Genomic DNA, 15,904 nt, shown 5'->3' on the forward strand with positions numbered 1-15,904 from the left:
CAAGAAAAACCACCAAGCTCGGAGAGCATCAAGGACCTCAGAGTCCTCCTCCTCCCTCCCTCTTCTCCTTTATTCCTTCTATCTCCTTCTTCCTCTCCACAAACCCCACTACCTTCTGGCACGGATGATGTTACCGAGTCGGGTCACGAAACGTCTGCGAGGAAACCGCCTAGCTCAGAGCCCGTCAAGGACCTCGAGAGTTCAACCCTGAGCTACGAAATTCTTTTCTCACGCTTGCGGGATCCAGGGGAAAAGTTGCAAAGGTAAAAGTATTTGCCGCTTCATTAAAAAAAAACACCCACAAAACACCCACAGCTTTAACATCGAGACGGGGGGGGGGGGGGGAGAAACCCTAGTCCTTTTATTTACAGATCAATTTTTCTTCCAGAAGACGGTAGAGGACAGGAAGGCCTGGAGGGTCCCTAGGGTCGCGATGGGTCGGAGACGACTTCGCAGCTAGCGACGACAACAATTCAAGCACAAGTTTGAAGGTACTTTTTAATGTCCTTGGGGGGGCGGGGGGTGTTTCGGCTTAACTCCAGCGGAAGAGAAAATAAAAATAAAAATAAAAATAAGGACTTACAACTGAGCCGGGAGCGAAGTCCGAAAAGGCGATTGAAGGACGACGTGGCACACTCGCTGGTTCTGAATGAAAAGGTGTCCTTCCCACGCACGATGCAACACTGAAGGGTTGAAAAAAGAAAGGTGACGGGCAGGCAGTCATAACTGCTGTAAAGATTAGAAAAGTAACACCTCCTTCCCCTTACTCTAAAGCAGGGGTCTTCAAACGTGGCCACTTTAAGACTTGTGGACTTCAACCCCCAGAATTCCTCAGCCAGCCCTCAAACGTGGCCACTTTAAGACTTGTGGACTTCAACTCCCAGAATTCCTCAGCCAGCCCTCAAACGTGGCCACTTTAAGACTTGTGGACTTCAACTCCCAGAATTCCTCAGCCAGCCCTCAAACGTGGCCACTTTAAGACTTGTGGACTTCAACTCCCAGAATTCCTCAGCCAGCCCTCAAACGTGGTCACTTTAAGACTTGTGGACTTCAACTCCCAGAATTCCTCAGCCAGCCCTCAAATGTGGCCACTTTAAGACTTGTGGACTTCAACTCCCAGAATTCCTCAGCCAGCCCTCAAATGTGGCCACTTTAAGACTTGTGGACTTCAACTCCCAGAATTCCACTTTAAGACTTTCAACTTCTGGGAGTTGAAAGTCCACAAGTCTCAAAAGCGGCCACGTCTGAAGACCCCTGGTCTACACTGACTCACCACCGCAACTCTCCATTGCTAAGTGAGACGTTTTTGGGGAAAAAAGGAGTTTGGCCCCCATTTTACGACCTTTCTTAAGTGAATCACTGCGGTCGTTAAATTAGGCCGCTAAATGAACCCGGATTTCCCCCCCCTCCCATTGACTCTGCTTTGTCAGAAGGTTGCAAAAGAGGATCGCGTGACGTCCCCGGGACGTCGCCACCGTCATAAATATGAGTCAGAAATTTGGGGGTCCATTGTGGTCGTACGTCAAGGACCAGACGTAAGCTTCCCGGAAACCCCGTAGGAGGGGGAGATGGGAGGGGCGTATTTTCACCGTCATTCCCCCCTCCAGCACCCAATCAACCTGCAAAGCCCCGAGGGGCGAAGAACGTAGCATAACAGAGTTGGAAGGGACCCCCCGGAGGTCTTCTAGTCCAACCCCCTTTTCATTTCAGGTGGCAATTGGCAGCTTTGGAAAGAAAGCCGACCTTTCAAATCTCTTCATGGTGGTATGCGTGTGTGTGTGTGTGTGTGTGTGTGTGTGTGTGTGTGTGTGAGGAGGACAAGGTAGGAAAAGAAGGATAGTTACAATGGATAAGGGGGGGGGGAAACCCAAACATAAAGAAATAGTATTTTTTAATTTTTTTTTTACCTTTCATGTCATGTTCAGCTCTGCAGAGGTGAAAAAGAAAGAAGAAAAATGAGAATTGTTATCAGACCCAGGGGGGAAAAAAAATGAAAGAAAGGGCTTTGTCAAAGGAGAGCAGGTCACTTACAAGCTTTTGTAACCGAGTGGCAACATTCTCCAAGATCTCCAGCCAGCCGAGCGGGTTTTAGGGAGGGGCCGGTCCGAGAGTCATTCAGTGGTTCTCCCTACGAGCCTCGGCTGCCTCCAAACGGCTCTGTAGTGGAGGAGGAAAGGTTTAAAAAATATCGGAAAATTTTCTTTTTAGCGGTCCAGCCAGAGGATGCGGTGGGAATGTATTTATTCAGGAATTAGATTTTTTTTATCCAGTCTTTATTACTTCATAATTTATTTATTTATTTATTTTATTTCAATTTATATACCGCCGTTTTCCCATTCCAGGGGAATGTATCTACTTCGTCCCCCTATTCTCCCCACGACAACAACCCTGTGAGGTGGGCTGGGCTGAGAGGGACTGACCCAAACTGACCGAATTGGCTCTGGTGCCTAAGGCGGGACTAGAACTCACCGTCTACTGGTGATTGGCCCAAAGTCACCCAATTGGCTTCCATGCCTAAGGCACGACTAGAATTCCCCTGGTCATTGGCCCAAAGTCACCCAGCTGGCTTTCCTGATTAAGGCGGGACTAGAACTCACCGTCTCCTGGTGGTTGGCCTAAAGTCACCCAATTGGCTTCCATGCCTAAGGCGGGACTAGAACTCCCCTGGTGATTGGCCCAAAGTCACCCAGCTGGCTTTCCTGATTAAGGCGGGACTAGAACTCACCGTCTCCTGGTGACTGGCCTAAAGTCACCCAATTGGCTTCCATGCCTAAGGCGGGACTAGAACTACCCTGGTGATTGGCCCAAAGTCACCCAGCTGGCTTTCCTGATTAAGGCGGGACTACAACTCACCGTCTCCTGGTGACTGGCCTAAAGTCACCCAATTGGCTTCCATGCCTAAGGCGGGACTAGAACTCCCCTGGTGATTGGCCCAAAATTACCCACCTGGCTTTCCTGATTAAGGCGGGACTACAACTCCCCGTCTTCTGGTGATTGGCCAAAGTCACTCACCTGGCTTTCATGACTAAAGCAGGACTGAACTGCCAGCTGGGTGACTTTGGCCCAATCACCAGGAGACGGCGAGTTCTAATCCTGCTTTTGTATGGGGACAGTCCCATTCTCTCTCTCTTTCTCTCTCTCAGCCCAACCAACATCAGAGGGTTGTTGTAGGAGAAAAACAGGAGAACCAAGGGTTGGATATATAGATCATAGATCACATAGGAGCTGTGACTAGAGGGGCCTTCGCCCAGGTTCGTCTGGTGCGCCAGTTGCGACCCTATCTGGACCTGGATGCCAGTCACCCATGCACTTGTGACCTCTCGTCTAGACTACTGCAATGCTCTTTACATGGGGCTGCCCTTGAGAACCACTCGGAAGCTTCAGCTGGTGCAGAGTGCAGCTGCACGAGTTCTTTTGGGGGTCTCCCGATACTTCCATATTACACCTCTGCTCCGTGAGCTGCACTGGCTTCCAGTTGCCTTCCGGGTGAAATTCAAGGTGCTGGTGATGACATACAAAGCCCTACATGGCGTGGGTCCGGATTACCTACGGGAGCACCTACTGCCGGCGTCAACGTCCCTCCGCCCTGTGCGCTCCCACAGAGAGGGCCTCCTCAGGGTGCCACCGGTCAGAGAATGTCGGCTGGTGACCCCCAGGGGGAGAGCCTTCTCGGTGGGTGCACCAATCCTTTGGAACCGCTTGCCGGCTGAGCTCCGGATGGCCCCCGACCTTCGCTCCTTCCGGCGTGATCTAAAAACTTAGCTATTCCAACAAGCCGGCCTGGCCTGATGGGTTTGGGTTTTAACATTATTTTAACTAACCTACAACATTGGGCAGAATCATTCAACTTTAAATCTTGTAACCTGTATTCTTATTTTATTGCCCTGCACACCACCCTGAGTCCCTCAGGAGAAGGGCGGTATATAAGTCGAATAAATAAATAAATAAATAAATAAATAAATAAATAAACAAACAAACAAACAAACAAACAAACAAATATGGGTTGAGTTATTGGTTGAAGAAATTGTAAAAGGCCGAAAATTAATGCATTAATCGATCAACCAATTAAATAAATAAATAAATAAATAAATAAATAAATAAATAAATAAATAAATAAATAAGGGGCTTCCCGCCACAAAAGGCCGCTCCCAAACAGGGCCTTCCCTGGGACACGCCTTACCTCAAGTTCCGCAGTTCAGCCGCTTAAAAAATGTCCGCCCTGCTCAAGTTCTCCCTTGGTGGAGGCACCGGCTTCCTATGTTGCTGAGAAAAGATCCTTGCCCTGCATCGAAACCAACAGGAGACACAACCGTGGTTCGATTGACCCGGGGCACACCAGGAAGTTTTAACCAGGGTTAGACCAAACATGGTTAGCTCCATATTGTCTCTCTCTCTCTCTCTTTTTTGGGGGGGGCGCACAAAGGTGCTCTGAGCTGCGAAGAACATGGCGGCGCAGGGGTGTCCAACTGTGGAATTTTTAAGACTTGCGGACTTCCAACTCCCAGAATTCCCCAGCCAGCAGGGCTGGCTGGGGAATTCTGGGAGTTGGAAGTCCGCAGATCTTAAAAGTGCTCTAGCATCTAAGGAAAAGCCAGATTAAGGCCCGCTTTGGTTTGGCTTTGCAGGCTGGATGAACTCAGCCCAAAGGTGGCTTGTTCCTCAAACTGGGCCAAAGCAAAAGAAACCTCGTTTTATTTTCTCACGTATTTATTTCTATTCCACCTTTATTATTTTCAGAAATAATTCAAGGAGTAGATGAGGACATATTTAAGACTCCCTCCTCTTATCTACCAGACAACAACAATCCTGCGAGTATGGGTTGGGCAGAGAGAAAGGGACTGGCCCAAGGTCACCCTGCTGGCTTTCATGCCTAACGCAGGACTAGAACTCACAGGCACCGGGTGATTGGCCCAAAGTCACCCAGCAGGTTTTCATGTCTAACGCAGGACTAGAACTCACAGGCACCTGATGATTGGTCCAAAGTCACCCAGCAGGCTTTCATGCCTAACACAGGACTAGAACTCACAGGCACCGGGTGATTGGCCCAAAGTCACCCAGCAGGTTTTCATGTCTAACGCAGGACTAGAACTCACAGGCACCTGATGATTGGTCCAAAGTCACCCAGCAGGCTTTCATGCCTAACACAGGACTAGAACTCACAGGCACCGGGTGATTGGCCCAAAGTCACCCAGCAGGTTTTCATGTCTAACGCAGGACTAGAACTCACAGGCACCTGATGATTGGTCCAAAGTCACCCAGCAGGCTTTCATGCCTAACGCAGGACTAGAACTCACAGGCACCGGGTGATTGGCCCAAAGTCACCCAGCAGGTTTTCATGCCTAACGCAGGACTAGAACTCACAGGCACCTGATGATTGGTCCAAAATCATCCAGCAGGCTTTCATACCTAATGCAGGACTAGAACTCACAGGCACCTGGTGATTGGCCCAAAGTCACCCAGCAGGCTCTCATGCCTAACGTAGGACTAGAACTCATAGGCACCTGGTGATTGGCCCAAAGTCACCCTGCTGGCTTTCATGCCTAATGCAGGACTAGAACTCACAGGCACCGGGCAATTGGCCCAAACTCACCCACTAGGCTTTCATGCCTAACGCAGGACTAGAACGCACAGGCACCTGGTGATTGGCCCAAAGTCACCCAGTAGGCTTTCATGCCTAACGTAGGACTAGAACTCATAGGCACCTGGTGATTGGCCCAAAGTCACCCAGCCAGTGTTCATGACCTAAGGCAGGACTAGAACTCACCGTCTCCTGGTGACTGGCCCAAAGTCACCCGGCTGGCTTTCATGCCTGAGGCAGGACCAGAACTCACTCTGGTTTTTAGCCTGGTGCCTTAATCAATAGACCAAACTGGCTCCAGTTAGACTTATCTAGCCAGGCGACAAAACGTTCTTATTTATTTACTCTGTGCATTTATTGGTTTTAGATCATGCCACAATCTGCAAGAGAACAGACAGCATGTTCAGTACAGCTCAGCTAGTCCTCGACTTACATGCATTTGTTTAATGACCATCTAAAGTTACAACAGCACGGGAAAAAGTGAATTTTGACCACTTTTCGCACTTACGACCGTTGCAGCAAAATGTGGTCACGTGATCAAAATTTGATTGGCACCTGGCTCATATTTACTACGATCGGAGCCTCCCGGGGGTCACGTGATCCCCTTTGGCGACCTCCTGAACAAGCCAAGTGCCAGACTCACTGAACAACCGGGTTACTAGCTTAACAACTGCAGTGATTCGCTTAACGACGGGGACCAGGAAGGTCGTAAAATGGGGCAAAACCCACTGAATCCTTGCTTAGCGATGGAAATTTCGACTTAGGTTGTGGTCAAAATTCAAGGGCTACCTTTATAGTCCGTGTACTTTGCTAAATTCATCTTTCTGATATCCACAAACTCTGATCAAACAAAGAACTGTTAGCATACTGGGCTGTTCCTGTTTCTTAACTTTCTTAAAAACTTCAGTGGATGGGATCAAAAGGAGTTTGCTCCTGCTAAGCTTGCTTGCTATTTCCCCACACCCACTTCAAAGTTGAACCAAGAAAACGACAATCCTTCCCATTCGCTTCTTCCCAACTTCGAAGGCACACTGCTCCTGCCAAGGGAGGCTCGTCTTGCTCCTTCAGAGCTAACAACAACAGTCCTTAAATCTGTCCCAACTGTGCAGTTTTCCAAAAGGAAAGACAAGAAAGGATAAACCAGGGGTAGGCAACCTGGGCGCTTTTATGACTCATTGACTTCCAACTCCCAGCTGACTCAGGAATTCTGGGAGTTGAAGTCCACGAGTCGTAAAAGAGCCGAGGTTGCCTACCCCTGGGATAAACCCTCCCGTTTACAATTCCCAAAGTCCTTAGGCAATATTCTAATTCTAAAATTGCATCGGTCCAATGTAGCCTTTTTTCGCAGGAGAAAATGAACGGAAAGCAGAGACTTGGGAGTTTCCAAACAACTCATCCTTGGCTTCAGGTTGCTTTTTTAAAAAAAAAACTTTTGCCTTTATTGTGTTCGTTTTATTTACGCTGTTTTGTTTCTGACCTTGGAAGGAGAAAGCGAAACTGATTAGAACAGAATAACATTCTCCTCTTTTGAGCAGGCTGCTTAGATAGCAGAGACAAAAGTGAAACTATCCTAGCAGGAAACAGACACATTAATAAGAGTATATTAGAGGCTTTAAAGCTGCATTTCTCGAACTCGGCAACGGTTCATTTTCTCCTGCGAATAAACTATTTGGGCCGGCGCAATTTTAGAATTTGAATATTTCGTAAGGACTTGGGGAAATTCTGAATGCTGAATATTGTTTGAAAGGTACGGCTTTGCTTTTTAAATTTTTTTTAAGGCCTCCAGAAGAGGCTTGCTTACACACAAACCTGGGCATGATATTCCCCAGGTAATTGATTAGGTAATTGAATAACTGGTCAACTCAACCTTGACTATGTTAAGACCTCTGAGCTTCCAGAATTAGCAGAACTGAATGCTAGCTGGGGGGGGGGGATTCTGGGAATTGAAGCCCACTCACCTTAAAACATGCTGGCTGGGGGGGAATTCTGGGAATTGAAACCCACCCACCTTAAAACATGGTGGCTGGGGAGACTCTGGGAATTGGAGCCCACCTATCTCAAAGCATGCTGGCTGGGGGGGATTCTGGGAATTGAAACCCACCCACCTTAAAACATGGTGGCTGGGGAGACTCTGGGAATTGGAGCCCACCTATCTCAAAGCATGCTGGCTGGGGGGGATTCTGGGAATTGAAACCCACTCACCTTAAAACATGGTGGCTGGGGAGACTCTGGGAATTGGAGCCCACCTATCTCAAAGCATGCTGGCTGGGGGGGATTCTGGGAATTGAAGCCCACCCACCTTAAAACATGGTGGCTGGGGAGATTCTGGGAATTGGAGCCCACCTATCTCAAAGCATGCTGGCTGGGAGGGGGATTCTGGGAATTGAAGCCCACCCACCTTAAAGCATGCTGGCTGGGGCGATTCTGGGAGTTGAAGAGCCTTAAATTTGCCGAGGATGAGAATTGCTTCACTAGATCCCAACATGGGAACTTTAAGAGCTGCGGACTTCAACTCCCAGAATTCCTCAGCCAGCCACGCTGGGAGTTGAAGTCCACAAGTCTTAAAAGTTGCCAAGATTGGAGATTCCTGCATTTAATCGTCTATGTCAGAAGTACCTCGGCCCTCTATTTGAAGACTTCATGTGGGCAGGTTGTTCCGCCAGCTGCTCGCGCCGTCCATGATTTCTAACATGAATCTTAATTTTAAAGTTCACTTAGTGACCATTCGGCGTTACAACGGCGCTGAAAAGCCTGACTTATGACCGTTGTTCACAGTTACAACATCCTCATGAATATGTGGTCAAAATTCAGACGCTGGGCAACGGGTTCTTATTTATGAATGTGGCTCTGTCCCAAGATCAAGTGATCCCCTTTCGCGACCTTCTGACAAGCAAGCCAGATTCACTTAAGAGATTCACTTAATAACCGAGGCCAGAAAAGTTTGTAACACGGGGCAAAACTTCCTTAATAAAAATCTCACTTACCGTAACAACAGAAACCTTGGGCTCAAATGTAGTTGTGAAGTTAAGGACTATGTGTACCTCCGTCCTCTATTTGAAGACTTGCTCCATCATGTGGCAGGTTGTTCCACCGGCTGCTCATGCAGTCGGGAACTTCCTCTTGATTTCTAACCTGAATCTCCTTCCTTGTGGATTTAATTTTATTTCCCCCTGCCCCCGACTGCAGTTCCCGGCCTGCTAAACTCCACTTCCCAGGAAACTGAGTCAGGAGCCCTTATCTGCTCGGCAAAGCCTGTTTCCATCTTCCAAGGATCGAAACTACCTCCAAAGACTGTGATTATGGCCTGTGCGCACACGTTGTGCTGTCGTGGACCGACAAATTAATTGGCACGGCGCAGAGCTAATGAGCATCTTTGCTGACAGACTGCCACAGCAGCGGAGACAAAAGAAAAGAGGATGCCTCCTTTTTTAATTCTGCAAAATACAGGACCAGAAAATCCCAAATTCCATTTAAACCAAACTTCCTCGGGCTGCAGAACCTGTTGAAATCTTGAAAGGCGGGGGTTTTTTTTGCAGAAGAAGCAGACTTTTTGGAGGGGTGGGGGGGCAAGAATTCAGAATATGGAAATAAAAGAGCGGAAGGGTCTCCAAAGGGGACCCGGAGAGAGGTTTCATGGATCACCGCTGCAATTTGCTAGCATGGAACCGAAGGGCCTTTTGACTAGAATAGACGGAGATGGTGGCAGGCCTGCCTGAAGAGAGGACGGCATTAATTCAGGAAGGTGAAGAAGGATACGCTAGATAGAAGATCTTTCTCAACCAACTTCAAACTGGATAGTCACTTGTCTGAAATGGTTCTTTGGCATGAGCAGGGGGCTGGACTTAAAGACCTCCAAGGTCCCTTCCAACTCTATTCTATTCTATTCCATATTTTTTATTCTATTTGTTAATCTATTCTTTATTATCTTCTCTATTCTATTATTTATTCTCTATTCTGTTCTAATCTTTATTCTCTTCTATTCTCTATTCTCTTCTTTATTCTCTTCTTTATTCTATTCTATTCTAATTCCATTCCATTCTCTATCCTCTATTCTTTATTCTATTTATTCTTTATTCTCTCTATTCTTTATTCTTCTATTCTATTCTATTCTATTCTATTCTATTCTATTCTATTCTATTCTCTATCCTCTATTCTTTATTCTATTCTTTATTCTATTCTTTATTCTCTTCTATTCTTTGTCTGGGGGGGGGTTCTTACATTAAAACGAGCCTTAAGCCCAGCACATTTTAATATTTTGCTCTGCAAAATAGAAGAGGGCTGCTTTCACCAAGCCCTAGACAAACCCAAGTTTAACGCTGACTCACATTAAATGGATTCAAACAGGTGAGTCTCCATTATTATCACCATCATAATCTATTTAATTAATTCAGTTTGAAGGCCACCCAGCTCCTTAATGGCTCTGGGCACTTTATAATTAAAGATAATGGATATATAGGTAGCCGACATCTTACGATCACAACTCAGCCCCAAAATTTTCCACTGCTAAGCAAGACAGTCGTTAAGTGAGCTTTCTTGACCTTAAGTCAGGGGTCTTCAAACTGGCTGAGGAATTCTGGGAGTTGAAGTCCACAAGACATCAAAGGGCCAAGTTTGAAGTTGCGGACTTCAACTCCCAGAATTCCTGAGCCAGCCTGCCTGGCTGAGGAATTCTGGGAGTTGAAGTCCACAAGACAACAAAGGGCCAAGTTTGACGGTCCCTGCCTTAAGTGAATCCCTGCAGTTGTTAAGTTTGCAACACGGTCGCTAAGCGGATCCAACTTCCTGCCACTGACTTTGCTTGTCGGAAAGTAGCAAAAATGGGGTCACGTGACACACACACACACACACACACACACACACACACACACACACACACACGGGGACGCTGCCAATCGTCATAAATACATGCCAGTTGCTAAGTTGTCCGGATTTTGATCACGTGGCCACCGGGAGACGGTGCCGCGGTCGTTAAGTGTGAAAAATCGGTCCTCGGTCCCTTTTTCCCCCAGCGTTGCTCTAAACTCCAAACGGATGTGAACTGCCGTAAGTCGAGGACGGCCTGTATGCGAATCCAGACTTCCCTCCCTGGGCTCAGAGGCAAAACCTTCTCTGCAACTGTACAGGAAGTTGGAGGAAGTTTCCCTTCTGGTCCTCTGTCGGGGCCCAACACGTGGCCGACCAAAGGATTTCCCCGTGCGCCTGATCCACTGAGCCAACCCCAAAGAAAAACCGCGCAGGATCCGGCGCAGCTACAATGCTAAAAGCCCTCCGCCTGCCTGCCTGCCGGACGCGCAAGTCCCGAGAGGATCGGGCGCAGCCTCTTTCGCGATCCTCTCCCTTGCCCGCTTGGCTTTCCGCGATCCTATTCGCCCGGCCCCGATCCTGAGCGCGGCGCGGGCCACCAAGAGGAAAAAGCCCGGGCTGACACGTGTTTCCTTCCCCCTCCCTTCAGCCCCGGCACTCACCGGTGACAGCTGTCCGACCCGCCGGCCCTCCGCGCCCTGCCATGCCGGATAGCGAGGCGGCGGACCCGGGGACCCGCTTCTCTCTCTCTCTCGCGTTCCTTCTCGCACGTCGGAACGCGCCAACCCGGGTTTCTCCCCCGCTGCCCAGCGCCGGCGTGGCCGAGCGAGCTCCGGAGCCCTCTTGGCACCCAGGACACGAGGCGATGCAGCACAAAGGCCAATTTGGGGGAGGGGGGGAAAGAGAGAGGGGAAAAAAGGGGGACACAGGCAGCCCACTCCCCTTTTTTTTTGGAGGGGGGGGCTTCAGCGGCAGACCCCCCCCACCCCCTCTCCCGGCTCTCCAAGCGCAGCCCGGCCGGGCTCTGTCGGTCTGTCTGCAGGGCCAAATCCCCTCCAGGCAGGGCGGGGGGGCTGCCCGGGACCCCTCCCCAAGCTCAACGGCGCCCCCAGACCCGGGCGGGGAAGACGTCGGCCCGCTCGGCAGAGGAGGAGGAGGAGGAGGAGGAGGAGGCAACCCCAGGAAGTGAAAACGGAGGAGGGAGCCCGCAGCCAAAGAAAGAAAGTGAAAACTAACCCGGAAGGGGTCGCCGCCTCCCCGGGAGGAGGGTGGGTTGAGCTTCCGGCCAGTTGGGCTCGCCCCCCCCCCGTCTTCCCACCCCCGCTTTTTTTCTTTCTTTTCCTCCCTCCCTCCCTCCGTCTTTCTTTCCCTTCCTTCCTTCCTTCCTCTTTCTTTGTTTCACTTCCTTCCTTCCTCCCTCCCTCCCTCTTTCTTTCTCTCTTTCTCTTTCCTTTCGTTCCTCCCTTCCTCTTTCTTTCTTTCTTTCTTTCTCCCTCCCTCCCTCCCTCCCTCTTTTTCTCTTTCCCTTCCTTCCCTCCTCCCTCTTTCTTTCTTTCTTCCTCCCTCCCACCTTCCCTCTTTTTCTTTCTTTCCCTTCCTCCCTCCCTCTCTTTCTTTCTTTCTTTCTTTCTTTCTTTCTTTCTTTCTTTCTTTCTTTCTTTTGCTTTCTTCTTCGTTCCTGCCTCCTTCCCTTTCTTTCTTTCCCTTCCTTCTTCCTTCCTTCCTCCCTTTCTTTCTCTCTTTCTCTTTCCCTTCCTTCCTTCCTCTTTCTTTCTTTCTTTCTTCCTCCCTCCCACCTTCCCTCTTTTTCTTTCTTTCCCTTCCTCCCTCCCTCCTTTTCTTTTTCTTTCTTTCTTTCTTTCTTTCTTTCTTTCTTTCTTTCTTTCTTTCTTTCTTTTTCTTTCGCTTTCTTCTTCGTTCCTGCCTCCTTCCCTTTCTTTCTTTCCCTTCCTTCTTCCTTCCTTCCTCCTTCTTTCTCTCTTTCTCTTTCCCTTCCTTCCTTCCTCTTTCTTTCTTTCTTTCTTTCTTCCTCCCTCCCACCTTCCCTCTTTTTCTTTCTTTCCCTTCCTCCCTCCCTCCTTTTCTTTCTTTCTTTCTTTCTTTCTTTCTTTCTTTCTTTCTTTCTTTCTTTCTTTCTTTCTCTTTCTTCTTCGTTCCTGCCTCCTTCCCTCTTTCTTTCTTTCCCTTCCTTCTTCCTTTCTTCTTCCCTCTTTCTTTCTCTCTTTCTCTTTCCCTTCCTTCCTTCCTCCCCTCTCCCTTTCTTTCTTTCTTTCTTTTTTTTCTTTTCCTTCCTTCTTTCCTTCCTCCCTCCCTCCCTCCCTCCCCTGCTTTCTTTAGAGTAGGGGAGGGGCACCCCTGCACACTCCCGGGGCTTGGGGGAGAGAGAGAGAGAGAGTTGTGGGTTGTGAGCGCTCTGTCACTGGAGGTTCGTAGGAGAGATTGGGCAGCCATTTGTTTGAAATGATACAGGGGCTTCTGCCTGAGCAAGGGGGGGTTGACATAGATGATCTCCAAGGTCCCTTCCAGCCCTAGGTCTCTATGATTCTATTAGATATTTAAGATACGTAGGTAGGATGGATGGATGGATGGATGGATGAGCACGTGGGGGCGGGAATGGATGGATGCATTAGTGAACAGATAGATGGAAGAGTGTGGGTGGATAGGTAGGCAGGTGGATAGATAGATAATGAATAGATGGATGCATGGATGAGTGGGTGTGGTAGGTCGGCAGGTGGATGGATGGATGGATGGATGGACACATAAATACATACATAGATAGATTATAAATAGATGATAGGGGATGGAGGGAGGGAGGGAACGGAGGAAGACCTTGCCTCCAGAAGTTGGGAGTGCTCCACCATTGGAAGCTTTCAAGAAGCGATTTGTCATTTGTCCAGAATGACATATAGCAGACGTGTCAAACACAAGGCCAGATCCGGCCCGCGAAGTGGTTTCATGTGGCCCGCGAAGCCATCCTGGAAACAGTGAGGGAACGGCCCCCACTGCCTTGGCCCTGGCCCAGAGACCCTCCTTCTGCCAGAGACCCTCAGATCTGTCCCACTCCTGCCCAGGCCCCCATAGGCACCCTTGATGCCAACGATGTAGAGCTGGCCACGCCCACCCAGTAGGCCATACGCACTCCAGCCACGCCCACCCAGTAGGCTATACGCACTCTGGCCACACCCACCCAGTAGGCCACGCCCACCCTGGCCACACCCACCCAGCCCCTTGAGGGCAACCGCAATGCTGATGCGGCCCTCAGTGAAATTGAGTTTGACACCCCTGACATATAGGGTCTCCTAACTGAGCAGGGGGTTGGACTAGACCACCTCCGTGGTCCCTTCCAGCCCTAGGTCTCTCTACTTGGCTATGATTCTACGAGACAGATTAGATAAGATATATATGACAGGGAGAGAGAGATAAGAGATAAGAGAGAGAGAGAGAGATGGAAGAGGTTGCCTCCCGGTGCTCCGTCGCTTGTTTGCTTTCTGCTCATACAATCCCCCTCCCTTCCAGCACTGATGATGTTCCCTAGTTGGGTCACGAAACGTCTGCAAGAAGACCACCAAACCCAGAGAGCACCCCTGCTTGAGCTTTTCCGGCAAAATCCCTGTCACTGAGGCTGTTTCTCTTCCTTAGCTGCTGTTTCCCCCACCACCACCACCATTCCTCTTTTTTCATCAACCACACCAAATATTCTGATCTTTGGTTTGCAGGGCCCCCAAACGTTCATTTTTATTTTGTTAAATTCCTGCCCGATTTCCCTTCCTTTCCCTTTGAACGATCCTCCTTTTATTTTTTCCGGCATTCCCTTCTCTTCTTCTTTTTTTTTTCCCTTTTTCTTCTTCACCTGTTCTTGCCTCCCTCCCCACTTCCCGGAAATAAAGAAATAAAAACTTCAGACCGTTTTTCTCCCACAGAAAAATGTGTAAGAGCTTAACGTTGTCCTCGCTGCGGTTTCTTCTGGTTTTCTCACGAAGCCTGATTTTTTTTTACCCACCTTCACTTTCCGTTTCTTTACTTTTACTTTCCTATTGAGTTCCTCCAAGCCTTTCCTCCGTTTTGCTAGCTGAGTGCTTTTCTAAACACACCTCGGATTCTTAGCGGAGCTGCTCCTCGACTTACGACGAGTTGCTTAGGGACCAAGGTTTCAACAGACCCCACCCCAAAAAAGAGATTTATGCCTCAGATTTGAAGTTCTGACAGCCAGGACACACACACACACACACACACCCCAGGCACCACGTAACAGATCTTAGCTAGTGAAAACAAAACAAAAAAAAGTAAGTAGGGAAAAACATAATAAGTACGGATGGGAGACCACTAGGAAATCCCAGGATTCTAAGGGGAACTGGAAATATATACAGGTGTTTTTTTTAAATTTATTTTAATTCCATTTATATCCCGCCCTTCTCCGAAGACTCAGGGTGGCTTACAAGCTTAGCAGTTTTTGATGTACAAGGCTTTGTTTAGTGACCATCCTGAATTGACATCTGAAAAAAAAATGACTTGTGTTGGTTTCGCACCCTTATATAACCGTTGCGGCATCCCCAGGGTCACGTGATGAAAATTCAGACGCTTGGCAACTGTCTCGTATTTATGACGGCCGCAGCGTCCCGGTGTGTGTGTGTGTGTGTGTGTGTGTGACGCGATCCCCTTTTGTGACCTCCTGTCAGGCAAAGTCCACGGGGAAGCCGGATTCATTTAACAACCGTGTTACTAAGTTAACAACCGCAGTGCTTCGCTTAACAGCTGTGGCAAGAGAATTCGTAAAACGGGGCCAAATTTCACTTAACAAAAATTCCTATTTGGCGCGTGCAAATGTCTAATTCTTACTGAATATAGTTTCCCCCACCCCCCACCCCCCAAATCCACTTTTTCCCTTTTATTTTTAATTAGACAACCAATGACCGCCCTGGTTTCAGAGTTATTTGCTTACCAGATTACTCCATCCATCCGAGACAAAGGCAGAGCTTCAAATTCAGAGAGATAATTTGGCAGATAGCAGCCAAACCTCCAGGGCTTGATCAAGTTGAGCAGAGGAAATTGTTTATGACATCTTACATTGTGTCACAAATTACTTTGTGATCATTTTAATCTCACGGGAGTTTTTATTTTAAAAAAAATTGCTAAATTTCGGGTGTCATAAATGATGCAACAAAGCCAACAGGCCTTTAATTATTTATTTATTTGTGAAATGTGTTTTATTGGTAACATTTACCTACTTGTGAAATGCGTTTTCTTTATTTGCTTAAGTTTGTTGGTGGACTACATTTGTAAAGTTTATCTACGAAACTTGTGCAGCGCACGCCTTCGTTACCTTTGTTTGTAAAATGTATTTTTTTATTTATTCGCAAAATTGGTGTGTTTGCATCCTGTATGCATTTCTTTGTGCATAAATGTATTTTATTGGTGATATGTATTTATTCGTACAAGGCGTTTTATTCGCAACATTGATTTATTCGGCAAATTTATGCACTTATTTCTTTGAAATGTATTTATTGGTAATATTAGCTACTGCTA

The 15,904-nt window shown here is 48.1% G+C and overlaps 1 protein-coding gene and 1 long non-coding RNA gene across 3 annotated transcripts in view; both read right to left on the reverse strand.

Moving 5' to 3' along the window:
* Positions 1 to 11,623, reverse strand: part of TASOR2 (transcription activation suppressor family member 2) — a 40,351-nt gene extending 28,728 nt beyond the window's left edge. The window contains exons 1-5 of one of the 2 annotated variants that reach the window (XM_083366082.1): positions 11,044 to 11,623; positions 4,181 to 4,282; positions 2,032 to 2,157; positions 1,908 to 1,927; positions 584 to 683 (exon numbers count right to left, since the gene is read on the reverse strand). In XM_083366082.1, the coding sequence (XP_083222208.1) occupies positions 584 to 683; positions 1,908 to 1,927; positions 2,032 to 2,057 (146 nt within the window). In that variant the 5' untranslated portion in view covers positions 2,058 to 2,157; positions 4,181 to 4,282; positions 11,044 to 11,623. Of the gene's footprint in view, positions 1 to 583; positions 684 to 1,907; positions 1,928 to 2,031; positions 2,258 to 4,180; positions 4,283 to 11,043 lie in introns of those variants that run through there. The other variant, XM_083366083.1, reaches the window with a different exon arrangement.
* Positions 1 to 15,904, reverse strand: part of LOC310642467 — a 210,696-nt gene that overhangs the window by 57,914 nt on the left and 136,878 nt on the right. The gene's annotated exons all lie outside the window — the stretch shown is intronic.

Source organism: Vipera ursinii, assembly GCF_947247035.1.
Source record: "Vipera ursinii genome assembly, chromosome: 6".
NCBI classification, from domain to species: Eukaryota; Metazoa; Chordata; class Lepidosauria; order Squamata; family Viperidae; genus Vipera; species Vipera ursinii.